This window comes from Etheostoma spectabile, chromosome 1 (assembly GCF_008692095.1).
Source record: "Etheostoma spectabile isolate EspeVRDwgs_2016 chromosome 1, UIUC_Espe_1.0, whole genome shotgun sequence".
In the NCBI taxonomy this organism is placed as follows: domain Eukaryota; kingdom Metazoa; phylum Chordata; class Actinopteri; order Perciformes; family Percidae; genus Etheostoma; species Etheostoma spectabile.
The window spans coordinates 2,036,493-2,064,193 of record NC_045733.1 but is presented as its reverse complement, the minus strand read 5'-3'; the positions used below and the strand labels follow the sequence as shown (position 1 = coordinate 2,064,193).

The 27,701-nt window shown below is 41.0% G+C and overlaps 1 protein-coding gene across 9 annotated transcripts; it reads left to right on the top strand.

Moving 5' to 3' along the window:
- Positions 1–57: 57 nt before the first annotated feature.
- ahctf1 (AT hook containing transcription factor 1) lies at positions 58–27,628 on the top strand. Of its 9 annotated transcripts, none has more exons than XM_032516600.1 (40): positions 58–312; positions 2,555–2,681; positions 2,896–3,046; positions 3,263–3,365; positions 4,046–4,226; positions 4,501–4,708; positions 5,441–5,557; positions 6,708–6,792; positions 6,931–7,081; positions 7,402–7,534; positions 9,469–9,650; positions 9,875–9,936; positions 10,098–10,226; positions 10,409–10,499; positions 10,671–10,760; positions 11,217–11,357; positions 11,678–11,782; positions 12,169–12,265; positions 12,405–12,528; positions 12,665–12,721; positions 13,116–13,262; positions 13,437–13,627; positions 13,864–14,008; positions 14,120–14,251; positions 14,625–14,772; positions 16,647–16,797; positions 17,764–17,865; positions 18,416–18,560; positions 18,715–18,930; positions 19,080–19,731; positions 19,910–20,089; positions 20,303–20,402; positions 21,243–21,364; positions 21,463–21,770; positions 21,923–24,331; positions 24,656–24,920; positions 25,075–25,263; positions 25,342–25,442; positions 25,836–25,921; positions 26,466–27,628. In XM_032516600.1, exons 2-40 carry the CDS (start codon positions 2,561–2,563, stop codon positions 26,656–26,658), a joined length of 8,310 nt encoding a protein of 2,769 aa, XP_032372491.1. In that variant the 5' UTR covers positions 58–312; positions 2,555–2,560; the 3' UTR covers positions 26,659–27,628. The 9 variants fall into 9 exon arrangements, with proteins under 9 accessions (XP_032372491.1, XP_032372500.1, XP_032372546.1 ...); XM_032516609.1 differs by having other exon boundaries at positions 60–323; XM_032516655.1 differs by lacking the exon at positions 58–312 and having other exon boundaries at positions 2,561–2,681; positions 21,923–22,547; positions 22,623–24,331.
- The last annotated feature ends 73 nt before the right edge of the window (positions 27,629–27,701 follow it).

Here is a 27,701-nt window from a genome sequence, read left to right as displayed (position 1 = left end):
TGTGCACGTTGAAATTGCGCCCAAACTGAAGAGGGCAGCAGTACGCGATCGCTGTGCTTATCCTGTCAGAACCGAAGAAGAAGTCCCATGGAGCACTTTCCAATCGTGGAAATGGCGCTTTGCGGTGGAGAAGCCTGAAGTCAGAGGCAGCATCTGGTGCTTGTCATTCAATTGAAGCGCCCAAAGAGATTTACGCCTGACTTGTCTTTTAAAAAGAAGCGGATTATGACAGAGAAGGAAAGCAAACGGGATATACATCAAGGAAAACTAAACATTCGTGGCTCTGACAAATTCGTCAACATCCTCGGACAGGTAACGTTAGAGTACGTTGACGTTAGTAGCAGCTAGCGGCACATTACATCACGTTTTCCAGCTGAGAGAAAGCTAACACAGCTAACGTTAGCTCACTAAACGCACTTAATATGCTGGCTAAATTCATTGAAAAGATTCACAATACGAGCTTGAATGGTCGCTGACGAAGACTAGCATTGCCGTGATGTTGCCAGTAACGTTAGCTACAAGTTAGCCAGCTAGCTAGTGTTGTTTTACCAAACTAGCTACATAGCTAAACGTTGCATTACAATACCTTTGCACTGTTTCAGCTATAGCTAGCTAACGTTAAAGTAAGACTAGCTGCACAATTAGCTACCTGTATTGTAGCTAACTATCTAAATTCCCAGATTTAAATAAAGAAAATACTCACACGAGAAGGCGATTGTAGAACGTTTGCTCTGGTAAACACAAACGTTGCTGCTGGTTTACAGCACGAAAGTGTGTCATGGAAGAAATAACGTGCATAACGAACTGCTTTGCTAACATTTCACGCGAGCAGAAAGTAGCATCGTAACTCCGGCTAGACTAGCTAAATTAGCCGCCCTGATTTAACGAGCTTTAGAGTTCTATATTACTCAGCGTTATGGATAAAGTTAGTTGATTTGTTGTAGCACACATACCTGATAACTTAATAAAAGATACAACGTAAAATAGCTGCTGCCATCTGTGAATATAGCTAGCTCAGCTATCTTAACTTTATTGGATGTACTGTAATCCTGCGTGACCTTGCAAGCTAACTGGTAGCCTGCTAATGTAGTGAGAAACTATTTAAGGAAGCTACCAATCCGTATTCAGCACTGAATAACATTCGCATAATTTTAATGTGTGGTTGTTGTGGCATGTGTTTAACAGCACTGTGCATTACATTGTGCAAAGAAAGCGATAATTTGTTTGTTATCATCTTGTCAAACTTGCTCAACGCTAACAACTGCAGTTGGTAAAGCTAATCTATACTCTGCTGATGCTAACGACCAGGCTAATATTAGCCAGTTAACTGACGTTTAAACATGTATAACGTCTATATAGTGTCTATTTTTGACGACTACATTTAAAAGTAGCTCTGGATTGTATCAACATTGTTATGTATTGTCACAGATAGTGATGCACGTGAGCGCTAGATTTCGTATTTGTTGAAGCCAGATTTGTTGTTTTAATCATCTTCTTTTTTGTTTTAAAATATTTGCCTCTTTCAATAGTCTGTGCTGACGCTATTAAATGCATACATTGTGCGTGTTTAGTTGGCAATTGTTATATTATGTCTAAATGTTTAATCTCACGTCATTGCATGTGGCTGCGTAGTGACAGGCTTGTTGCGCGGGAGTTAACTTGAATCCAGTGTTTTGCAGTGTGGTCACAGAGGGCACTGTTTGTGTCCAGTTTCGCACACTGTAATGCTTAACTGTCGAATTTCCATTTAAATCGAGTTGGCCAGGCATTGAAAGCACCACTGTGTATACCATACTGCTGCAGACAATATTATCTTGTTGGATCACTAGTGAAATAACAAGGCTGAGGGACAGCATAAACATTTACAGACTTGGGTCGAAAATGGTTGTGACATAGGAATAAATAGAAATCAACACATGGTAAAAGACATACAACTGTTGAAATCGTTTTTATTTTTAACATGTTTTCAGCTAATACTGATTTTTGTGAGTTTAAGAAAAATTTATTGGCGTTGGTCAGTGGGTCTGGAGAGGGTTTTTATTTAAAAAAGCTACTTCAGGGGGGTATTTTGGCCAATGATTTGAATAGTGCTTTACTCTAGCACTTTATCATAACTCATTGCTTTAACTCACATCTGCAAACAGATATGTAGCAGTATGTCATGGTTTTGATTAGAAATCAAACACAGTTGCAACACCAGTTGTCAGCAAGTTTGCTGACAGCACATTTCCTGACAACTGTGGGTGCAACTGTGGATTGAAAGAAAGGCCTCTTTTGTGCTTTACAACCTGATCAAGCAGATAAACCCTGAAGTGGATTTATGGAATAGGAAGGGCTCAGAAAGAGTGTTTCTCTGGGTGTTATTGTACTTGGACTTATTGATGATCATGCATAACCTAGGTCATGGTGATATTGACGAAATAAAATAACATTTTGATTACAAACTTAAGTAACAAGTTTGCAGTATTTTAAAGAAAATTGTATGTGATGTTTTAATTTACTAACTACTGCTACTAACATGTAGTATGTCCTGTGTTATTGTTGTTTTATACAGTGAACAATGTATGACCTGACTGCCCAAGTCACCAGCAGCTTGCTGCCTTTCCCAGGAGTGACCGTAGATGCTATAGGGGAAGATGAGATCACCTTAGACTCTGTGCTACATGGGAAATTCACTGTTGGTAAGCCTATTTTTACTGATCAATATTCTCCATAAATGTTTATTTTCCTCCTTCCATCCTTAGTTGCGATGACAAATGGAAGGTTTTAAAATGTCATTTAGTCCCAGTACTTTTTAATGTAATCTCTTTCAATAAAAGGCTCAAAATCATGGAACACCTTCCCACCCGTATTAAAACACAAACCAACCTTTCATTTCCATGTCTGTCTGTGAAGGCCGCAATGGGCTGGCCTGGCTGGCCTGTGGCCCTCATCTGGAGGTTGTCCATGCAGTGACTGGAGAACGGCTGTCTGCATACTGCTTCAGTGGTGGAGGCGAGCACCCCCCCGGTGTCCTTGCTGCCAGGGACTTCAGCTGGCTCAAACGGTCAGAGCTTTTTTCTTTCACGATCTCTTTATCACTCTTTGATGTGGATTGTGATCAATGGAGACTATTAACTATTAAAACTTGCAATAGGTGAATGTAGTCCACAACTGTCAGGATGATCTGCTTCTACATTTGTTACAAATAAAGATTATTAGATGTATATTATTGGTTGAGGAAATATCAAATGTTAACTCGTTTACTGTTTTATTTTACTAGGTCTGGATTACTAGTTGGCCTGGAGGAAACAGAGGGCAGCGTGCTATGTCTTTATGACTTAGGACTGTCAAGGGTGGTCAAAGCTGTGGTTATACCAGGCAGGGTGAGTTGATGGTGCACCAAGGTCTCCTGTTGTTATCTAGTGGAGACGGGCTTATGCTTTGAAGCTGAATGCTGAAATTGTGGAGTGACAAATCACTGATTAGAGGCAACATTTCTAACATAATTTGACTCAATAGAATATGCATAATGTATATATTATACAAAAACACCATAATGGCAGCTCGTTTGGAATACAATCTCTTATTTTACAAAAATAGTTTACCTAAACGTGTTTATAAAAAACATTTAAAGCTAGAAATAGGCTATGCAGGTGTTGAATCTTACTTAATTTTATATTAACAACAGTCAGTTTAAAAGATTTCTGTGAGCTTTTGAGAGGTGTTGAGCTGAGCCTGCCGTTCCTCACTTGCATGAAGTTGCCTGGATTCAACTTTATGTTAATGAGGAGCGGGGGGGGGGGGGCTCAGCGCCCCACTTTTCCAAAGTCTGCAAACATTTCTTCATGTAAGATGTACTGTATATTATTGATTTAGACATTGTTATTTGTAGTTTTATTTTGTCACCTCACCTTTAGATTTTTGTTTTCAGCAGGTCTTGAAGTAGAGAAAAAGATCGATCAGATTTAACGTCAATTTTGAACTGTGTGGGCCTGTCTTATCGTATCCATCAAAGCCTCAACATCTTCTGTTTTTCCTTCTCTCCCCCCTTTCTGGTGTATAGATTACAGCTATTGAGCCGCTAGTGAGTTATGGCGGAGCAAGCACGTCGACCCAGCATCTTCACCAGAGTCTGCGCTGGTTTTTTGGCATTGCCGCCGTGGTAACGGATCTCGGTCATGTTCTGCTTGTGGACCTCTGTCTTGATGACTTGTCCTGCAGCCAAAGTGAACTGGAGGCTTCAGGTGAGGAGTGTGTGACGAGCGAGTGTTGGGTTTGTTAGTGTTAGCATGTAATTTTTTATTTTTTCTTCTGTCCTGTACAAACTGCTCTTGTGTAATGACCAGTTCTCCTAATTATAACACCCTTGGAGCCTTGGAAAAAATCATGGTTATATACTGACACATATAGGCCTCTTTAGTGAAGTAGTAAAAGAGCTTATCTTGCTTTCTGTTGACACAAACATTTGTTTCTCTATCTAAAACCCTCATCCCTTTTATATTTACTCTCTGTGCCCAGACTTGCAGGTAGTGACCAAATCTCCTGCAGAGATCCCCAGGCTGAGAGAAGTCAGCACCAGGCAGGGCAGACATCTTTGTCTCCAACTGAATGGGCCTAGTGGAGTTGGTGCCACAGCTCTGCAGTACATCTCAAGGACCAACCAGCTGGCAGTGGGATTTTCAGATGGATATTTACAGCTGTGGAACATGAAGACTTTAAAGAAGGAGTAAGTCTTTGTATTTCTTCAGACTTCCATATTTTTTAAAAGTGTAGCCGTCTTGGATAGCCTATCCCTTGAGTTGTATGCAACACTGGTACTGTTATTTGTGAAGCGCTCTATGCCCCTTAAAGGTTCTATGACACGCTGCTTTTTGGATGCTTTTTTGCATATAAGTGGTCCCCTAATACTGTCTCTTTCCAGAAATTCAGCCTTGGTGCAAAATTACAGCTACAAGAGCCAGTCCGACAATGAGCTTTTCTTAGGATGTGCTCTTTCTCATGGGCAGGCCAAATTCTCTGAGCGGGCAAAACCCCTTATGACCTCATAAGGGGCAAGATTCCATATCAGCCTATCTGAACTTACATTTTCTCAAAGGCAGAGCAGGATACCCAGGGCTTGGTTTACACCTATCGCCATTTCTAACCACTGGGGACCATAGGCAGGCTTGGGGAACTCATATTAATGTGGAAAAACCTCATAAAGTGAAAATTTCAAGCCAGGGGACCTTTTTGAAGTCCTTTTTCTTTTACATTACAAGCAATATTCTTATCCCAACATCCACTATGGAATAGATGAATTTACTAATGCTAGAATAGATTTATTTTCAAGAGCCATATGTAGTAATTACAAGAGTTTGTGCAGCTAACATATACTGTAAATTTAAGAATACCATTTGTTAGGTAAATAAAAATCAGTGTATGTGTATATTCATTGTTGATTGGTGTTTTTCATGTGGAGATACCACTCCCAGTTAGAGGGTGGCAGAGTGCCTGTGCATGCCTTCACCTTCCAAGAGCCAGAAAATGACCCTAGGAACTGTTGCTACCTCTGGGCTGTCCAGTCTTCTCAGGACCTGTAAGTCTTTCATAAAAGTCAATTTTACAATGTTCTTTGTTTTTACTATGAAGAGGTGAAGTCATGGTGTCTTGTCGCCGCTATTACACTACCATCTGTAAAATATCATTAATTTCATTCATTGGCCTGAAATATTAGGCGAGTTAAAAGGCTTTACTATCCATAATCTAAAACAAATCGTCATCTATTATGCTGTAGAAATTGAAACCTTTTATGATTTTAACGCAGGTAAACAATTTTGTAGGTATAGAAGAAAAGCTCCCAGGAAACAACAGTGGATGTACTAATGTTTGTTCATAAAACTCACCAAAGCCCTCTTCTAATGTTGTTGTTTTTTAAATTTAATTTGTTAAACTTTCTAGATTTAATCTCTGCTGTCCAAAAACTGGTACAGCATTCAGTCCTCTCGGTCATGTTGTAATAACAGACATGTCGGAGCTAATCGTTGCCCTTTCACCCTCGCGTGGATCTGCCTCTTCTGTTGTTGAGCCGTGGCATTTAGGCTGTGAAATGTCGCTAAAGACTGCTTTTCAAAAAACTACTGTTCTTATCTAAAGTTATGAAGCGTCATTTCATACTGTTGAGAAAGGCCATATAGCTCACTTGGTAGAGCGGCCATCCGTATATAGAGGTTTAACCCTCAACGCAGCGGGCCGGGTTTGACTCCGACCCTGGGCCCTTCGCTGCATGTCCCCTGCATCCCCCTCTCTCTCCCTTTCATATCTTCAGTTGTCCTGTCCAATAAAGGCCTAAAAATGCTCCAAAAATTATCTTTTAAAAAAAGGCTGAAAACGCCCCCCAAAAACTTTATAAATGGGATAGCTCACCTGGTAGATCTAAGGCTCAGTCCTTGTCGCAATGGCCGCAGGTTCGACTCCGAACTGTGGCCCTTTGCTGCATGTCGTTCACCCTCTCTCCCCTTTTCACATCTTCAGCTGTCCTATATGATAAAAGCCTAAAATATCAATGGGTGTTTTTAAATGAGGTTTTCTTATAACTGGAACTGGCCCCAAATGTTTGCCTTACACTTTTACTATCTATAACCACAAGATTTTGTAAATTGATTTGTATTCCCGTCCAGGCGGTATGTTTTTGCTTTTGCCAAGTTCTTATTTTTCTTCTGCCTCCTCTCTCTCTCTCTCCCACACAGTGAGGGAGATATGGTCAGCCTCCGCCTGCTTCAGCTGGCCTTCAGTGAAAGGAAGTGCCTAGCTTCTGGGAAGATCCTCTATGAGGTCTGTACTGTATATAGACATTTCTCTCTATTTACTTAAATCAGTGAAACCTTTACTTCTGTATCAGTCCCAGCAAATCTACTGTATATTTACCTTCCTTGGTTTACTCTCCTCCCTCTTTAACTTTCTGTTACTCAGGGTCTGGAGTACTGTGAGGAACGGTACAGCCAGGAGTTAAGTGGCACAGCTTTCCCTCTCAGAGCCCAGGCCACCAACACCCGCCTGCTTAGTTGTCAGACCATCGAGAAGTTCCGACCCCATCCCGACAGGGATGACAGCATGAACGAAGGTTAGTCTGCTTCCCCTGAAACTATCCATGGAAGATATACGTTTGTAGGAAACTACTTATTGCAAATTTTAAGCATTTCCAATCAGATTTACGTTGTTGTAGTAGAGAAATTAGATAAAATCTTTAAATGTGTTCTAACTAAAAGTGTTTCTAGTATTACAAGTAACTGCATGATGAACGGTTCTACTCTTGGTCTCTTTTTTGTTGTTGTTGCATACTGTATTTACTTCCTCCAAGTTGGCTTACCTGCCTTTTTCACTTCTACATCCTAACCTTTTGCCATTCCTCTCTCTCCCCTTCTCTCACCACCCCATTTTCAGTTGCATCTCCAGACACCAGTGTGTCTATCTTCAGCTGGCAAGTCAAGGCCTATGGTCAGGGAACCCCGTCTACCTACATCGGGGTTTTTGACATCAATCGTTGGTACCACGCACAGATGCCAGACTCTTTGAGGTACTGTGGAGACAGATTTTGTAACTACTTAAGAGGTTTCTTGAGTTCTTTTTTTAGGTGATCAAATATTTTTTAATTATACAATTAACAAACAATACATTGAGGCATAAAAACACGTCCCAAGACCAAAAACACAGAGAGGAAATACGGGAAGGGGTGGAGACCTAATAAAAACACAACCGTAGGAATGTTTTCTGCAGCTTCCCAATTAGACATACAAAAACAGACAAACAAACAAACAAAACACATTGACAGAGAGACGCAGATAAGACATACAGGACCAAACACATGCACAGATAGAAGTGAGGTGACTAAAGCACAAGTCTAAGTATGATTTTGCGTACATTGTATATAAGAAATCCAAAAAGGTATGGGTCCAAGTATGAATAGACAAGTCATAAGGTAGTTTCCAATGTGTTGCAATTATTTTCTTAGCAGCTGTAAGTCCAGAAAATACGGCACTTTTTTGAGTTGTTGAAAACTGAAGGGCTGCCAAATCATTCAGAATCTAAACACTGATAGTAACAGGTACAGTATCATTAATCAAGGCAGATATTTTGGGTGCAATATTATTCCAGAACTGACCGACAGGAAAGCAATCCCAGATCATGTGAAGATATGTTCCTTGAGCTTTTAGTGGGCAGAAAGTGTATAAAGGACTGTTTTTTTTATCTTAATGTGATGCGTTTTCACAGGGGTAAGATATGTCCTATGAATGAAATTGTAGTGAATTTGCTTATGGCCTGAATTTCAAGACACTTCTGGAATGTTAGACCATGCAAGTCAAGATTGATACTCAGGCCTGGGCAATCACGTTCCCAGAATCCTCTCAAAAGGAAGGCAAAAGCGGACAGATATCACCAAAAACTGATAAAGCCTGGATACCATATCATAGGATGGATGGGCAAAGATCTCTGCCAGGGCACACTGTATGCCTTGAGTGCTGATCTTAATTTAAGGTAAAAGAAATGTGAGGAACGTGGTAGACTAAATGCGTTTTGTAAGTCAGAAAAAGATAACAAGCCAGCCTCATTAAACTGTTTTTTTAGATAATGAACCCCCCTCTGTTACCTCTATGGAGCCGTTATAGGCCTCCCACCAATTGTTTCTTGAGTTCTTAATTACGATAAATTTTAAACAAATTACCAACTTTCATTAAATCCTTCAGGCATTTTAAAAGTGATATAATGGCTAAGCCTAAAACTTAAAACTGCTGAGGGGCTGCTATACGGACTTAAACAAACAAACTAACTTTCTATAGCTGGTAAACTAGGTGACATGCTCTCTTCTACCTGATACCACTGAGTAGCCTCCTGGGAAAAACAGACTCCAATAGTCATTGTTGCGTTTTGGTGGTCATTTATTGATCACAGAGATCTTCATATCAACGTGCAAGAATCCATGTGTCCATCAAGCTCCATCAACAAACATTTCATTATCTACATGAGCGTTGCGCAATGTGTAGATTTGATGCAGTCAAAAACCATTTGAGCTTCTTCGATTAACAGCACCCCTGTTACCTGTTGAAAGGTTCCTATCTAGACACTCATAGGCACACTAGTGACACCGGTGGACAATTTGTGTCCTACACCCAAAATAAAATGATGGTGATGTACCAATGTCATATAAACTCATTAATAAAAAATAAATGAACTCTCCCCTGACCTTGACATATCTACAGACTGACAGTGTACCGTTTAAAATGAAAAGGGAATAAACTTGACACATCTAAGAACTGGCACAAAATGGGAATAATATGAAACCCAAGGTTAAGAATGTTGTTTGCCTGATATTTATTAATGTTTTGTTTTTTTTAAACCGCAGTTATGCAGGTAATTAAGGCCTTATTGTCGCCTCTTTTCTAGGTGTTATTGTAGTGATTGCTTGATTTACTGTGACCCTGCATTTTACTTTCGCTTGTTTGTTGTTGTCAGAACTGGAGAGTCTCTGCAAAATTGTCCATACCTGGCAGTTTGGTCTCTGAACTGCGTAGTGCAGATGTTGTCTCAACACGTCCTCCTGGATGTGCTGGTGCATGACCGCAGCCTGAGCAGGGGCCTGCCCTTCACCTGCCCCCCACCAGAACAGTACTTTAACCCCACCACATATAACTTTGGTAAGTGTAGACAATATACAGTATGTACCATAATATGGAGGGATTATATAAAAAAAGAAAAAAGTAATCTTCCTGGTCCTTCATTTTTCTGTGAATTTCTGTTGCCTGTTTTGTTGTATTGGTCAGTAATTTGCTTGTGACATTTCCAGGTTTAGGATTTAAATGTAATTTCACCAAAAAACGTTTTGGGTTTTTTTTCTCTCTCTCTTCCTTTCATGTTACAGATGCTACATGCTTGCTCAATTCTGGAATTGTGCATTTAACCTGCTCTGGGTATCAGAAGGAGGCAAGTTTCTTTTTTTAATTGATCTGTCATATAATTTTCACCTTACTGTTTGTTATATGGAACTTTAGTGTGTTTTACCATTTACATAGCATTTAAATATGTGAGGATGATTTGAATGGAAAGTCGGCTTCTTTTACACCTCACCCTTGTCATAACACCAGACCCTGAGCTTTTTGAAGAAAGCTGCTCCTTGTTCCAGTGAAATCATCTCTACTAGCTACTCTCGCTGCCTCATGTCCGGCCTACTCTCATCTCGCATTGCTGACAGCCAGGCCTCTAGCCTCTCTCAGGTACACACAGCTGACATCTTGATCTCTAGAACCACTTGTTCACACAAGGCCACCGATCTTGATGCTCTTAAACTCCCATTGTTTTAATTACATTACAAAACAATATACAGAATAAAAAAACAACATTATTATTCAGAAATTTTGACAATAGTGTGTACATTTAACTTAATGTTGGTCTTTAGGAGCAGCAGCTGGATGCCATCTTGTCCACAGCAGTTGAGACCAGCTCCTTGGGACTGATCACTGGCTGTATCAAGCAGTGGACTGCTGAAGGTGAGGGGTTGTACTTGTATAACTTCCAAATTGTTAAATTGCTCAGCAAGTATGTGGTTTCATTTCAAACATATACACTCATAGTTTAAATCTTAACCAACTCCCTCAACATGAATACAGGGACTCTGTATTTACAATTCTAATGCTTGTAATTTTGTCCTTCATAAACAGAACAACCTGGCTCTGCCCTGAACCTGCGCTACATCCTGGATTGGGCCTGGAACAAAGTGGTCCAGACCAAGGAGGAACTGGATGGCATCTGTATGTTTTATTATAATTAAAAAGAAATTCCATCAAAAGACATTCTGAATGTATACAGAATGTTGTTTTGACAGGAAAAAATAAGTTTGATCTTGTAAATCCATTTTGCAGTCTTTGCAATACTAAAAATGGTAAAATGTTTCTTTTTAAGATTGACAAAATTTTGAATTTGTAAGATGATCTTGTCAAGTCATCATAAATGTTTCAAGGTGTCAAGAACTGGACATCAGACATACCCTATGTATGGCACTATGCGAGCACTTAGGCCGTATCCAGTGATACATTTGAATAGATTGCATGAGATGTGTTAGTGTAGCCTGTTTGTAAGGTTAATTAATTGATTGATGACCACTTATTTGGCAATATTATAAATTATTTAAGATATGCAGACCTATTGTTTTCTCCTATTTCAATGCTGTTTGCAATTTTGTTTATACATGTTTATCTGTGTCTTAGGTGCACCGCTCTTTGACAGCTCATCCAACTTTACAGACCCTCAGACCATGCAGCTGCTACAGCACAGCCAGAGACTGCTCAGTAACCTCAGTACTATCTTCCAATGTCTGCTCAGCGAAGCTCAGGAGCTCACACAAAAAGGTGCAATATCCACACAGATACAGATACAATCACATGTACAAGTGTCATGTTTCCCTGTGATGTCACTGACAACAGGTTCAGCCAGCACACAAACAACACATTTTTTAATCCCCATTCGGGCTAAACTGTAATGAAACACTCCGCTTCATTCTGTTTTTGTTTATTTCTGAGTGTTTATGTAAATGAAATGTAATCTTTATGGTTTGATACACTTTGAGCTATAATGCCTTGTCCTTTTGATCCACCCTTTAAACAGAGAAGGTGTTGTTCTGGGTCATTTGTAGTTATTAATAGGTTTTGTCAATATTTTTGTTGTGTAGGCCTGGTGGGTCTGATGAACAAAAACATGGTGTCCAGTCTGATTTCCAAATACGCTCAGGTGGTGCTCTGGTTCTGTCGTACTGGTCTACTGCCTGAAGGATCAGGTAAGATGTTGCTGGCATAAACATGATCTGAGAAACCTTACCAGCAGTTTCGCACAACACAATTTCTCAGTCACTGTGTAAACAAGTTGGAAGCAGGTTGAATCTGTAACTAACTCCAGACAGATTTATTTTTAAAATCCTAAAATAGAAACATTATGCAATGTAGAGTGGTGTTAATTTCTTAAATCAAGGCTGGCTCCATGAGGTGTAGCCAGCTAAAAGTCTGGCTGCTGTTAACACATATTCATTATATTCATTCATAGCAGAAATGGATCTGTTTTTTTTTCTTGAGTTTGTATACAGATAATCATCATACAATTTAAAAAGTTGCCAAACTTTTGAATATCTCAGTGTTATTTTTAATTTTTAACTGCTCTTTCCACCAGATGACGATGCTCTCCAGATCTCCAGGCCTTTCTACACTCACTCAGTCATCAGCAACTACTATACTATACGAAGAGAGGAGCTCACCAGGCTGGCTAAGTGAGCAGTCTTAGCTTGAAAGCAATTTAATCGTTGATATATTCCAAATCTGTAACTCCAGCCAACCAATATTCTCTAAATAATATCTAATGCCAGTCTACGTTGATCTAACGCGGATGCTGTCCCGTGATCTTCTCAGGGGCAAGTGGTGTGCAGACTGCCTGATGATTGACGGTTTGGTCGGACAATGTGGTGAACGCTTGACCAACCTGTGGAAGAGGGACGAGAATGGGACAGGGCAATACCCACCACCTACACTGCACGTAAGCATTAAACCTGTTTATTTTTAATATCAATTATTTTGTACCAACTAATTCATGTTAAATTAGGTATTAAAAATGTTTGCTTCTGTTGCACTTACAGAGTGTAAAGAATTGATTTTATAACGTTGATCCACAGGCCTTGTTGGACATTTACCTTCTGGACCACATTGATGAAGCTGCCAAACATGCAATTGTATCCTTAAGTAATAATGGCAAGTCATGTTCATGTCAGCCATGGCCAGCTCTTGTATTTATGGGTTACTTCTTCTGCCGTTTATGTTTTAAAAGAATGTTTGTGGATGTACAGTTCTAGGAACATGCTGATAAAAACAGAATCTGCATTCACTGTTTTAACATCAGACAAAATCCTTTTGGTTTCAAAAGCACTTTTTAAGATCAAAGCTTTTGAAACCAAAAGGATATAAAAAAATTGTTAAAGGATAAAAAATAAAGATGATTTATGATTGTTTCTATTTAAAGATTTATTTTACAATCTATTTACCTCAGTCATAGTTGTAAATCTTGAACTCACAAAGATGGACTCACTTAAGCCTACTGCACGTATGAGCCTTGACCTATGATCCCAGGTGATTTACCTGTTGCTGGATGTTATGTACTCCTTCCCCAATAAGGAGGGTGCATCAGTGGAGTCTTTCCCCCCAGCTTTTGCCATCCCTATTGGACTTGTGAAACTAGTACAAGGCCTCTGGCTGCTAGACCATCATGACCACCAGGTACATACTTATTGACACTTTTGACTGACTTTTTAAGATGTAAATTTGGATACAGAAACATTGTGCAGTGTAACGAGCTTCACTGTTTTAAAAAGGGAATGGGACATCAGTATTGGCATATTAACATACACTGATACTAAAACCTCCTTTCCTTTTCTACTTTGTCTTGATCAGAGTTCATTTGAGTTGCTCCTGCATCCCGCTGCCTCTCAGTGTCAGTTTGAGTGGCAGCACGAGCGAGTCCTGCAAGCGCTGATGTGCCAGGGCCAACACGCAGTGGCTCTTCGATACTTCCATGTTACGAAGCCCCCAATTTCCTCCACCACCCAGGCTAAACTCTGCCTGTCTGTACTATTACATAACAGGTAAGAGCAAATAGCAAGGATTCTGTGCAGGAACCACCAGCAGAAACATGAAATACAAATGTATGTTCAGTAAAACTGGACAATATTGTTGAAGTTTTGCAACTGTGAAACCTGGTTAAGAAAAATTGCTTTTTGTTTTAGGAAACAAGCTTGATGGCAATCCAAAGCCAGCCCGTGTTTTTTTTCTTCACAAGTTTTATCTTCCCTTAATAACAGTCAGTGTGTCTTTCTTCTAGGTGTCTCATAGAAGCTTGGTCCTTACTTCGGAAGCACTCTAATCGCCTCAACATGGGAGAGCTGCTGGGCTTTCTGTATGAGAGCTGCCAGGAGCTGGGTCTTATCAAGGAGCTGCTCAAACTGCCCCTGGGCCTCACTGAGCAGGTACGAGAGTTGAAAAATCCCTTAATCATTCTGTTGTAAGTTAATCTTTGCTTATTTTTTGGATTGTAAAGTTGATGTCTAAAACTGGTGGTTCTTGGGTTTGTGCTTCAGGAATGTTTGGAGAAGTTTCTCCAGGGTACAGGGGGTCTTCAGAACAGAGAGCTGCTGATGGTTCATTACCTTCAGCAGGCCAACTACATTCCGGCCCTGCAGCTTAACCACAGCCTCAAAATGAACCTGGTGGTATGTTTGACACTCACTTACATAGCATTACCATTAATTATCGCAGCATTATAGTGTGTGACATTTGTAGTATTTTTTTTTCCGTCAGTATTCTTTATTGATTTTTAACATAATCATAAAATAATCAATTTACATACATATACAACATGTTTAACACTTAAGGAGAACTCGAATGTAAAGGACAGAGACATTAAGAATAATAAAAAGGTTTTATAGTATATTTATTAGATATTTATTGTATTCAGAATCAACTGTCATAATGACTTGTTATCAATTGACATAAATTAAAATATGAAAATTCTGTTACTGTAAAAAGAAGATACTTAAATTCCATAAGTTATATAACCCCATTCTCTTGCTTCTTTGTTTCTAGAATGAGCGGGACCCAAAGCTTAAAGAACGATCCAACAACAGGAACTTGATATTGGATCAGTATGGCAAGGTTTTGCCGAGAGTCCAGAGGAAACTGGCAATGGAGAGAGCAAAGCCCTACCAGCACCCCTATGCCATCCACAGAGAAGGTAAGGAGATGCTTAACTTTAATTCATGTTGACTGCAATGTACCTTGTTGCTCCAACCACAGCACAAGTGTCTGTTTTTTTTAGTTTTAATGTGATCTAAACAACAGCTTAACTATTATTTATCAAATATAAAAAAACACATTTACATGTTGTCCTCCAGTTATGTTATGTTTATGGTCCCCATGGGGAAATTAGATTGCAGCAGAAATCACATAGACCAGAGCATTCGGGCATAGGGGGGGAGATAAGGTTCCAAACCAGCTGAGAAGAAAAAAATTAATAAAAATAAAATAAGAGACCTTACTACCATACAGGACCTTCATTATTAAGTAGTTTGATGGCGTGTGGAACAAAAGTGAACTTGGATCTGTTTTTGGTAAACTGAGGAGCACAGTATTGTCGTCCTGAAGGCGGCGGTTCAAATGAGGAGGAGGAAAGGGGCACTTCTGATTACTCACAATGATGTTTGCCTTTCTTAGTGTTCTGTTCTTATATATTTTCCATACTTGGGAAAGGAAGACCTGATAGTTTACTGGAAGTTATGATTTTTCTAATGTACGTTTTCTGTGCTTCAGTGGTGTTGCCAAACTAACAGATGATGCCAAAGAACACTTTCAACAAAAGCACAAAACATATAAGTATACTGCTGCTGACATTGAAGGACAATAGTTTCATTAGAACATTCTTTGTTGGGACTTAGTATTTAATCTTTCAGTCCAAATATCCCATTTAAGTTTGTGGTCAACCACCATGCCGAGGTAAGTATACTCTGTGACAGTATCTAAAGGATCCCCATGTATAGGAGTGTTTAGGGGACTGTGTCTCAGTTGACATCTCCTTTGTTATAGAGATAATTAAGATAAGGGTTGACTTCTCACACCAGTCAAGAACTGGCCCATGTTCCTCTTCCTGGTAATATAGGAGACTAACCAGGGTGGTATCATCTGCATACTTAATTAATTGCCTGTTAGGAAAAGTGCTGGGGCATGACTTTGTGTACAGGATGAACATCAGAGAAAATAAAACGCATCCCTGTGGAGATCCTGTGCAAGTAGTCATTTTGTCAGAGAGTGACGTACCAACTCTGACTTGCTGTATTCTATAGCTAGGAAAATCAACAGTCCATGAGACCACATCCTCTTGAAATAAACATTCTTATGTTAAATATTTGTTAAAATACTGGGCTTAATGGTATTAAAAGCAGAAGAAATATCAGCAAAAATGATTTTGGCATGAGCCTTTGGCTTCTCTAAATAAATGTGCAGAAGATACAGTAGAGTTACAACAGCCTCTTCAACTCTAGATGCTTGATACGCAAAGTGCATAGGGTCTAGAAGATGCTGCGTTTTGGAGATTATGTAGCTAACTAGGCGCTCAAAGCACTTCATTACCAGTGGAGTTAATGCAATAGGCCTGAAGTTATTAGGCTCTTTAGGATTTTTGGCATTGGTACAATTGTGGATGTTTTCCAGAGAGTGGGGACTTTTTTCATGTTGAGCGAGGACTTAAAAATTCCTGTAAATACTGCTGTGAGCGGTTCTGCACAATATTTAATAACATCTCCTCCAATATGGTCAGGGCCAAGGATTTTTCTAATATTACATCCTTTAAATAATTGGAGTACTTCTGTCTCTCCTATGTTTATGCTTGAAGGAAGTGCAGTCAAGGTGAAAGCCTCAGCGCTCACGCTGCTCTCAAAAGAGCAGAAGAATGAATTAAATTGATTTTCCGTTTCCTTTCCATCATCATTGCCATTCAGGGTAAAGGAGGGCTTTCCCCTGCCCTTGTGTGGAATGGAGGTCAGGTTTTTAATTCCTTTCCATGCCTCTCTGGAGTTGCTTATTATTCCAATATGCCTTGTATGTCTTTTCCAGTTTCTCGGCCACAGCCACTGTCAACCATTACCAAACGCTCCGTCAGTGAGAAGGTGATGTCGAGGGCTGGCTTCATCAACAATCTCATGACCAAGATTGAGGAGGTGTGGTTAGGCAAAGGGGCTACGCCAGAGTCCTCCCCAGCCAAGAGGTGAGCATACAATGTAATAATTGCATCTCAGGGGTAACTATTTTTGATTTATATGATTTGATTTCTTATAGGGTTGGGCGATGTCCCCTAAATTGGCAGTTTACAATGTTGCAATAATAGTGTTGTGATGGACGATGATATGATGTATTTTTTTCTACTAATATGGGCTAACAGTTGACGTAGAAACGATCAGACATACATTTAAATGTCCTCTGTAAATAGACAGTATTACATTCTGCTGCTGGTAGGGGCAGTAAATGACAACTTAACCTACTTTCGCTAAACTACAGTGCCGTAAAGTCGAGACTCAATCAGGTCTCTAATGACAGTACAGTGGAACGTTTCTCTTTAACAGAGCGACAGTAATAACCTATTATACCATTTATTATTGAGATTAAACTACATTCTGTTATATTTGCACTGAATAATGCATTCAATAAACAGAAACATAACTCTTGCAATGCACATGAACAGATGCGCAATGTTACCTCACACATAAAATAGCACCCTCGTGAATTAGCCTGTTGTTGTTAATGTACATTCATAAATCCTACGTAACATCGTCATCAGACTTATCCTTGCACGCACACAGTAGTATCCACAAACCTAGTCCAATGAGGGATAAAGGAAAGTGTGATAGCTCTCCACGTTGGCGCCTTTTCTCTCTCGCTCAAGACTGCTGTGTCCAAGCCAAGGCACAGAGCGTGACCTTACCGCTTGCTGATACATTACTAGTCCAGGTAGAGCGAGCTGCTATACTGACAGGGAGAAAGAGACTGTATCACTACAGATAGGTTGCACATTAGGGGGAAGTGGCTTCCACATAAGGGGCAGCACAGCGCAAAGCCCGACGCAAGTGTCTTTGCTAATTTAAGACCAATGCAGTTGTCAATTTCCCGGCCGGTCAACCATCATGATGGACGATGATATATTTCTAACCTTTTTTTTCCATTTTGTTTCTGTCAGCTCAAGTACTGCTGATGTTCAGAGCCCCAAGTCCTCCTCCTTGGCCCATTCTGAGCCCTTCCTGGGAACTCCTATTACCATGATCTCCAAGCGGAAGTCAAGGTTCTTTCATAAGTGTTCCATGTTAGCCTGATTGAAGCATACCATACCTATTTGTTTGATCATAAACCAAAACCATTGATATTTTTTTTTCCTCTGACACAGGACAGTTTAGTGTTGTTGAACATGAGCTACTCTTCACCATAACCAGACTTTAGAATACCAGATTATTTGTCATAAAGAAAAAATAATTTAGTAAATTATTCTAAAGTTAAATTAATTTTAGCATTACAGCAAAGCACCTCTTAAAGAGCATAAGCATGCATTCTGAATTTACTAATAATATATTTGAGACACTTTTCAGTAATCAAACCTTTGCATGTACATCTCCTTTGCGCATTTTTACAATCATTTTTTTTCAGAATATAAATAGTATACACCAATGACACTTGTATTTTAATATTGTATTAGTTATGGGTTGTATACTCTACACACAACAAAAACTTGAATGTTAATATTTATGTTCTTAAGTTACATGTTTGCATGACAGAGCTTTGTTAAGACCGCATCTCAATGTCCTTTGCATTCCTTCCTCATCTTCAATGTGAAATAGGCTGATGGACTTGGTGGTTCACCCCTCCTGTCAGACGCCTTGCCCTCTCCTCAGCCCCCCCAGACCTCCCAACTCTTGGGTTTCTCCACAGAGCACCAGCAAGGCCCCTGAACTCAGTCTGCTGCAAACACCGCTGGTTGTCAAGGTGAGTAGGAATTTGACACTTAAGCCTTCACATTGTCAGGAGACCCAAAGAAGTCAAATCTTTTGTATATTTATAAATGTTGTTTATGTATAGTTTGTTTTCCTAATAATTCACTTTGTGTTTTGTTACTTATACTACATGTTTTTGTTCTCAGCGAGCTCGGGCCTTGGCTGCTTCTGGCCGTGTGTTCTCAGCCTTCACTCCCCAGTCCATCCTGCGCAGCAGCCTGAGGCCCACACCTGTTGCCACCCCGTCTGCTTCTCCAGGGCGCTCCATCACCCCCCCACTCCGTGGCAAAGAGAGCCGGATCACCTTTATTGAGGAGGCAGAATCTCCTGAAGCGGAGAAGGGCATCCAATGGACCAATGGGGTAAGAGCAAGCTCTAGTTAGGAGTAGCAAATTTGTGATTAGGTCTGTGTGAGCACAGTTCTCATCTTTGTTTGGCTAGTGTAGGTTTGGGTTTGTCTTTATAATAAAATGTGTCTTGCAATCTTCTTTGGAACTGTTTTCCTCTCTAGATGGCAGCAGACAGTGAGATTAGCTTGCTGGCCAGAGTCTCTACGCTATCCAAAGCCACACATAAGACCTGGTCTTTATCGCCTGCCGAGGAGGATGAGGAAGAGGAAGGGGAATCGCCTCATGTGAAGTTCCTCCCTCCAGAAGAAGGTATTCCCTCCCCACAGCTGAGATCCTTTGAGACAGAGTCATCCTCAATCCATGATGCCGCTGCAGAAACCAGACCATCAGATGCAACACAACAGCAACTTAACCTGAGCTTTGACACCAGCCAGATATCTGTCCGTTCAACAGACACCACTCTAGAGTATTATGATGCACATCTTCCTGGTCACTCGGACGACCAGGAAGGAGAGGAGGGGCATACAGCCACCAAGAAAGAAGAGGAGATAGTTGCAGTGTACATCAAAGGCACAACTGAAAATCAAGAACCAGAGGAAAAACCTTTACCAACCACTGAGCAAACCCCTCTGCTGTCATCGGAGGACATAGAGAGGGTAGAAGAAGATGAAACATTTGAGGACAAAATTGCTTTGAAAGAGGAGACTAACAACATGGAAGAAGTTCAGTCTAAAGAGGAGGATGTTGAGTCAAGTAGCAAACAGGAAAATGCTGCAACATCATACCAAGAGGAGATGGCTGGTCACAATCAAGGTAATTCATTTGCAGAATTTGCTCTATTCAAATTTTTATTAGAGCTGCGGTGCTTCCCACCAGTATGACACAGCATCAAAATACAAAGACGTGCTGTGGTCTAATATTTATATTTTCAGAAAAAAGGTGCAAAACACTTCTCTAAAAAAATAGCTTGACACATTTTGTATGCTACTAGTTTGTAACCAGATAACTGAGAGCACGGACTCTGGGGCCGAGGTCCAATCCCCGGATCTAACAGTGGGACAGGATGTCCTGACCGAGACCACTGAATCCACAGAGTTCACTGACTATCTGAAACCATCTGCAGTCATTGAACCCACAAATGAACCAGAAGAAGATCTGGATCGATCAACAGGTCTATTCTTAAATTATGCATTTATACTGGAAAAGTACCACCTCATATGAGACAAGACTGTAGTAATTTGTATCCACAACAAGATGAGGAAATGTTGTAACACTAGGCTTTTCTAAAATTCTTACCAGTATAGATTGAAACAATAATTTTACTCAACCATACTAAGGTTATAATGACTTCATACTAAGATGTATCTTCTATATTATCTTACAGATCTGACAGAGTTTGTGCAAAGGCATCTGTTTGGCAACGATCTGTCATCTCCGTTTACCCGCTCGGGAATCCACAACGCATCACAGACGTCCTTCAACAGGTCTGTACCCTTTTCTCTTTACAGAAACGTTCATTGTAATCAATATATCAGCAGTGTGTAATTTTTTTTGTTCCTGGGCTATAGCCATTGTTTGCCCAGGGTTTTTAGATCATGAGAATTTGAACAGGAATGAACTCTGGGAACAGGAAATATTTTAAAGGTCTCATGACATGGTGCTCTTTGGATGGTTTTATATAGACCTTAGTGTTCCACCAAATATTGTATGTAATAAGTCTCTTTCCCAAAATTCAGCCTTGGTGCAGAATTACAGCCACTAGAGCCAGTTTCACAATAAGCTTTCCTTAGAACATGCCATTTCTGAGTCTGTAGCTTTTGTGGAGGAGAGGGGGGGGCACGGTGGAGGAGAGGGGTGTGGCCTTGACCAACTTTCACTTTGCTCGTTTTAAAGCCATGATGTCTATCTCTCATTGGTAGGGCTCCTTATGACCTCATAAAGGGCAAGATTCCTGGTCGGCCCATCTGAGCTTTCATTTTCTCAAAGGCAGAGCAGGAAACCCAGGGCTCGGTTTACACCTATTGCCATTTCTAGCCACTGGGGACTCATATTAATATTTAAAAAAAACTCATAAAGTAAAATTTTCATGCCAAAGGACTTAAAATGGATTCACTTGACTCAAAATATTATTTAGGTCATAGTCCGTATTAAAATAATCCATCCAGGTAACTTTATCGATGTGTGTACATATCAGTATATGATGATACTATGGGAATTTGGATTGAAACTATACAAATGTTATGTAACCCTGTTTTGCCTTCATTGTTGTTTTCAGCTGTTTGTTATGTTTTTCACAGTTTGAAAGATATTCTCCTTTCTTCCAGTGAGTCACTTTGTGAGGTTGAAGAGGCGGCGCAGGCAGCTGGTGAAGCTCTTCCAGCGTTAACCAGCCAAACATCTACTGCCTCTGTGACATCCTCCGAGCCAACTGGCACAGACTCCCACTGTGAGGAAGATTGTACACATTAACATTGGTGCTCTGACTGTCACTGTGCTGTTTTTCTCATTTTCTCACACACTTTTCTGCTTTCTTTTATCTTGTAGCTGTTGTTAGTGTTAATGATAGTGAAGAACTTTCTAGCTCTATGTCTGAGGAGGAGGAGGAGGAGGAGGAAGAAGAAGATGATGATGAGGAGGAGGAGGAGGAGTCTGATCAAGCTGAGGAGGAAGATGATGAGGAGGACTCTGGTAGTGAGGTGGAGATCATTGAGGAGGTCCAGGGTAATGGGAGGCTGCCAGCCCTTCAACCCAGTTCAGTCTTTGTACAACAGGGACACGCACACTACCTGCCAAGTCTCTCAGAGCAGGAGGCTGTAGAGTTATCTCTGATCTCACCCGGTGCAGAGATAAAGGTAACAAATTTAGAGCGGAAATAATTAGCCTGTTAGTCTAAGTTTTGATAGACATTGTGATCATTTTCTGACATTTTATAGACTGCTTATTTGCTCAATCACAAAAGAAAGAAGAAAAAAATAATTTCTTGTGTGCGTTTCCTCCATTATAGATGGTAGAGGAGGACATAGAGGGGGAGGTGGTGATGGTGAGACTTGGGGAAGAAGAAGAGCTGAAGGCAGATGAGGATGAAGAACAAGGATCATCATATGTGGAGCTCAAACCCTCTAGCACCATCCTGGTACCCCTGGAGCTTGTGGAGGGGCAGGGCGGCCTGCTCAATAGTTCTCAGCTGGGTCCTCCTGAGATTCAGCAAAGCCTGCCAGATGATCCGAGGTGTGAAACTCACAGCGGCTTTTCTCTGATGCTGGATATGGATGAAGACATGGATAAAGACGCAGACACGCTGCCTATGGAGAATGATCTGCAGTCCTCCGTCCCTCCCACCCTGTCTCCAGTAGTGGAGGCTATTGACAAACTTGTGGCTAAACATGAGGTTATACATTTGGGCACAGATGACAAGGATCCTTCTCTGTCTGAAGAAGTCCACAAAGAGGACCAGAGAAAAGAAATGGACACCTTGGATGGAATTGAGGTAAATGGGCCGACAGAGTCAGAACTTTTAAAACTCGCCAACCCACAAACTGAAAACACAGAGGCAAACCATGAGACAATAGATGATAAAGAACAGAGTGATGCAGAGTTAGTAATGTCTGTTGAAGACGATGAACCAGAAGGTCTTTCAGCCTTTGGACCAAGTCCAGGAGAAGAACTCCCTGCTGAGATGTTAGCTGAAGACCATGAACCAGAAGGTCTTTCAGCCTCTGGACCAAGTCCAGGAGAAGAACTTCCTGCTGAGATGTTAGCTGAAGACCATGAACCAGAAGGTCTTTCAGCCTCCCGACCAAGTCCAGGAGAAGAACTCCCTGCTGGGATGTTAGCTGAAGCTCACGAACCAGAAGGTCTTTCAGCCTCTGGACCAAGTCCAGGAGAAGAACTCCCTGCTGGGATGTTGGCTGAAGACCATGAACCAGAATGTCTTTCAGCCTCTGAACCAAGTCCAGGAGAAGAACTCCCAGCTGGGATGTTAGCTGATGACCATGAACCACAAAGTTTTTCAGCCTCTGAACCAAGTCCAGGAGAAGAACAACCAGCTGTAATGTTAGCCAAAGACCATGAAATGATAGGTATTTCAGCCTCTGCATTCAGTCCTGTGGAAGAACTCCCAGCTGTGATGTTGGCTGAAGCTCACGAACCAGAAGGTCTTTCAGCCTCTGGACCAAGTCCAGGTGAACTTCCAGCTGTGATGTTAGTTGAAGACCATAAACCTGCAAGTTCTTTAGTCTCGGGACCAAGTCCAGTGGGAGAACTCCTAGGTGTGATGTTGGCAGAAGATCTTGAACCTGCAAGTCCTTCCGTCTCTGGACCAACTCCAGTGGGAGAACTCCTAGCAGTTGTGCATAACAAAGACTCTACGGCAGAGAAATATGCTGCTGAGGAGGAGATGGTAGAAGAGGCGGACAAAGCAACACTTGCTGAGGACCAGGAGGAGCCTGAAGAGAACGGGCCTGTTGATATGGACAAAGCGATAACCCACACCAATGAGACAGAGACCGTTGTAGAGGAGAAGCAGCAGGACTTCAAAGCCTTAGCAGACACAGAAGAGGATAACCGGGAAGAAATTAAGACGGAAAATGAAACAAGAAGGAGAACCAGGGGAAGCCTGAGAAAAGTTGTTGAAGAAGAGAAACCTGTGACGCTGGTTTTCAGCTCAAATAGCCAACCAGAGGAACAGCCTGTGCCAGCGACCCCCACTTCTCAGAGGAAAAAGAAAGCTCCTTCCACCCCAACACGGAGGACCACGAGAGCAATGACTGTAACCTTTATCTCTCCCCTCCCAGAGGAGCCAGAGGAGAATGGGAAAGTGGAAGAGGCAGAAACAAGCACTCTGCTCCCTGCCTCACCTAGTCGTACACCTCAAAAGAGTAAACAGAACAAAGAAACTAAAGTCCAGGCTAGTACGCCTCGAAGAAGTACTCGCAAAGCTCAGCCAGAGCCTCCTAAACAAGAGTTAGATGAGGGGGAAGTTCATGCAACGTCCAAGGTGTCTTCTCCAGCCAGACGGCGCGTGACCCTGACGGCCACCACAACAAGGACAAGCCAAAGGACCCAAAGTGGAGAGGAGGACCATGAGGATGAGGTCACAGACGCAAAGGTTTCTCAAAGAACAAGCTTAAAGACTCGCACACCGGCCAAACGCAGGACCACTCAAGGAAACACTCCGAGGAAGTCCAGCAGAAAATTGAGTAGTAGTGAGGTGCTGTCGACACCATTGATGATCTTGGAAGAGGAGAAGGAGCAGTTGGAAGTCATTGCCTCCCCTGTCAAAGGAAACTCCAGGAAAAGGACCGAATCATCAGAGACGCAGCCTGGCCTGCTAAAGGAGGAGAACAAAACACCTTCCAGCCCCGGCAGGGCAACTCGGCAGTCCAACCGTATCACCCTAAACATTTATCCACAAGTAAGTAATTGATCCCTTTTTTGTGTGTGCAAGTTGTTGATGTTACGATGGCACTGTTACGATGGCTTCTTGGTATGTTTTTTCAACATATCAAGAAGCCTCATCTAATTCACCATCACCTGATGTTTTTGTTTGATGTTAAACCATCAGCTGTCTTTATCTTTAAATACATTTGAGACCCAAATTTCCATAAAATAATAAGTTTTGCCTCACAATATCATTTTATGTCTCACCCTTTTTGTCCATTTAACATTATTCCGTATTACCATGTTGAGGAACCCGATCCATCCACTGTTGATCATTCATGACGTTTTACACTCCCAGGTGAAACTGGTTCCTCTGTCCCTTCCTCAGAGTACGAGAAACAGAGACGAGACCATTTCAAAAAATATAAAAGAAAGTGGAGTTCTACTCAAGCCTGAACTTAACAGCAATGCTGGTTGCACCAACTCCCATCGGCTAACTAGAAACAAACTCTGGGATCACGCTGAGGAAGACCATCCCTTGCTAAACTCGCCGTTGGAGGTGGATTCTGAAACCCCTGTCGCAGACGCCCTTATCAGGAGACTCAAGGAAGAGAAGCAGGAAGGTATGTACAATGCTGCATGTTTAGAAAACAATACATTAGAACTATGTATGTATTATTTTCTGCATTTCAGTTTCTGTAAGATGTCTGTCATTGGATAAATAAGCTAAAATGTATGAACATAACAGTGTAAATGTTGTTTGTTGTACAATTACAGGAGCAGTAGTCGTCACAAAGATGCTAAGAACCAGTAGGAGTACGTCGTACGTGCGTAGTAAGTCGTCAGGGGAGCAGGTTAACTCGCTACTTCTTGTGAAGGACGGCGTGGTCCCCGAACCCGAAGAGGACGAGTCTAGTCCAGGAGAGCATTCATTCATCTATTCCCCCTCACGAAGAAGAACAAGAGGTGGGAGGTTTATCCATTTACCTGTATGTCTATTATTCATCGATGATGTTTTTAACACTGTTGTGTCTGTGTGTCAAGCTAAAAGAGCGGAGTCTCCTGGCTCGAGCGAAGAGTCTGCAGCGCCTGTCACTCGCAGCAGCAGAAGAAGACGTGTCACCGATGCCTCTGTTACTCCCCATGTAGGTGCCTCTGTTTATGAGTTTGTAAATTAATCAGAACATAATTAGTCTGTAAGTCAGTTCCTCAATCCCATGAGCTCATTGTTAGCCTGGCACAAAGCAGAATTGTTTTTGATAAACTAATTTTGTAGAAGACTACTCTAGTGTGATATTGGCTAATTTTATATAAATCAGTTGTTTTACAGTTTAATCTTGCAATTATTGCTGTCCACTACTTTGGTGCATATGGATTTATATACTCTCAATAGCAATTTTCTCTGTATCATCAACCTTTGAACAAGAGGATTTATGACTTCACAGCTTCTCAGGATTGTAGCTTAATTTGAAAAATCAGGAATCATCTTATGGTATATTTTAAATAAACAAAAGGTCTTTTGAAATGTTTATTTTTAGGATGAAATTGCTTCGGAACATCTTGTGGAAGTGGAGAAAGCAGCAGGCATTTCTAAGACCAGAAAAGCAGGCAAACGAACAGCCAAGTAAGTCCTTCTGTCAGGAAAGAAAACCTCATGGACCCCTTAAGCCGGAGATATACTTGTTTTTTAACCACCCGTTGGTGTAGGCAGCTGGCTGCGTTGTGAACTGTGTTGTTGTACACACAGTATAGAACTTTGGGTTCGCATAATGTCAACAATTAACATGGTGACACTCGAAGGTGACTAATTGTTAACTCTGAGATCAAGGCAGAAAAAGTGATAGTAGCACCATTGTAGATGGTACGTAGCTCCTAAATAAAGAATGCCGTGACAACATCAAGTATATTTTGTCTGCCCCTACCTTTTAATTTGCGTATTGAATCTTACGGATGTGTAATTAATTTGAGGATGTGCACAACCAACGCTCCAATCAGAGGCAGGGTACGCGAAGCAGCCATCATGCGCATGCATCGTTAACAGCAAGTACAGTATATGTCTGGCTTAAGACTGAGTATATGACAATGAAGTGCTTAGATTTAAGAGTTTTAGTCTTCAGGTTAAAGAAAATCACTCCTTGCTCACGTGTTTGTTGTTTGTCCGCCTTCAGATCCAAAGCAGTTTTGGAGCCACCTCCCATAGCGGAGGTGGACCTGATCTCGCCTCTGCCTAGCCCAGCTGAGCCACGAGCACAGAAGAGAATTAAGGAGGGAGAGGCTCCGGCCTCGAGCATGAACCTTCGACGCAAACGCATAATGGACACCGTTTTCACAAAACCTGTCACACGGAGGAAGAAACTTTAAGGAGGTTTGTTGTAGTGGTGGGTTTAACCAGTGAACCTCAAACAGCCAATGGAAGATTTGAACCAACTCGATCAAGAGCTGTCAAATAAAAATGTATGATAAACTCAAGATTGTTCTAATTCCTCAAATGCCTCACACTGCTCGTTGTATATAAACTTCCCTGTTGGAAAATAAAAGTAATGTAGGCATGAAAATATATTTTCTTTGGAAACACTGGTGGATAGCAGTGTGAGAGAGGCCTATATTTTTGGAGTTTACACATCCCACTCACTTAAATTGATATTGTAACAGTGGCCATTTTGTGTTGGACAATTTACGACGCTCTTCATAAACAGCTTAATTCTTTGAATACAGAATGGCACAAGAGAAGGCAATCAATGTGGGCTTTTAGAAACTCCAGAGACTGAACTGATCCTGCCTCTGATAAAGAAGTTTTATTCATTCTTTTATTTTTTTGGTTTAGTTTTAGCTTTTTTGTTGTTGGATTTCAAGGCCTGCTGTCTTTTTCTATTTAAGGAGAAAGCAACCAACCCAGTGGAGAGAAAATGATACATGTGTAAATAGTCTTTTGCTATGATCCAAATAAAGTTAATAAACAAATCTTAAAGAATTACGTTCATTTTGAAGTTTTAAGTGTCTTGAATGTGTTTGATCACCTTATCAGACTGTCTATGCCATAGTCTTAAATTTCAGTTGCTTTGGGATATTTTCTGTGACAGAGGCATAGACTCATACACTAATGCCATCACATTTGGACTGTTGCTGTATGTAATGTCGTATAGTGTGAAAGAAACAAAAAGACTTGCACATCAGTTTGGAGTTGTTGAAATTGTAATGGGACATGTTAATAGGCAGGTTTTAATTAAATGTGTGGCAACCATCATCTGACAGTCTATTTTCTGATGAACCTATGTAGAATGTCTTATTTTTGATGACTGCTCTTTGATAAATATGCTAAAGCTTGAATACTTCTCTACTTCTGGTGTTAAGTGATTGTCTCAATTCTGTCTTAAGTGCTTGTTAGTTTGGTGGGTGGGTGGAGG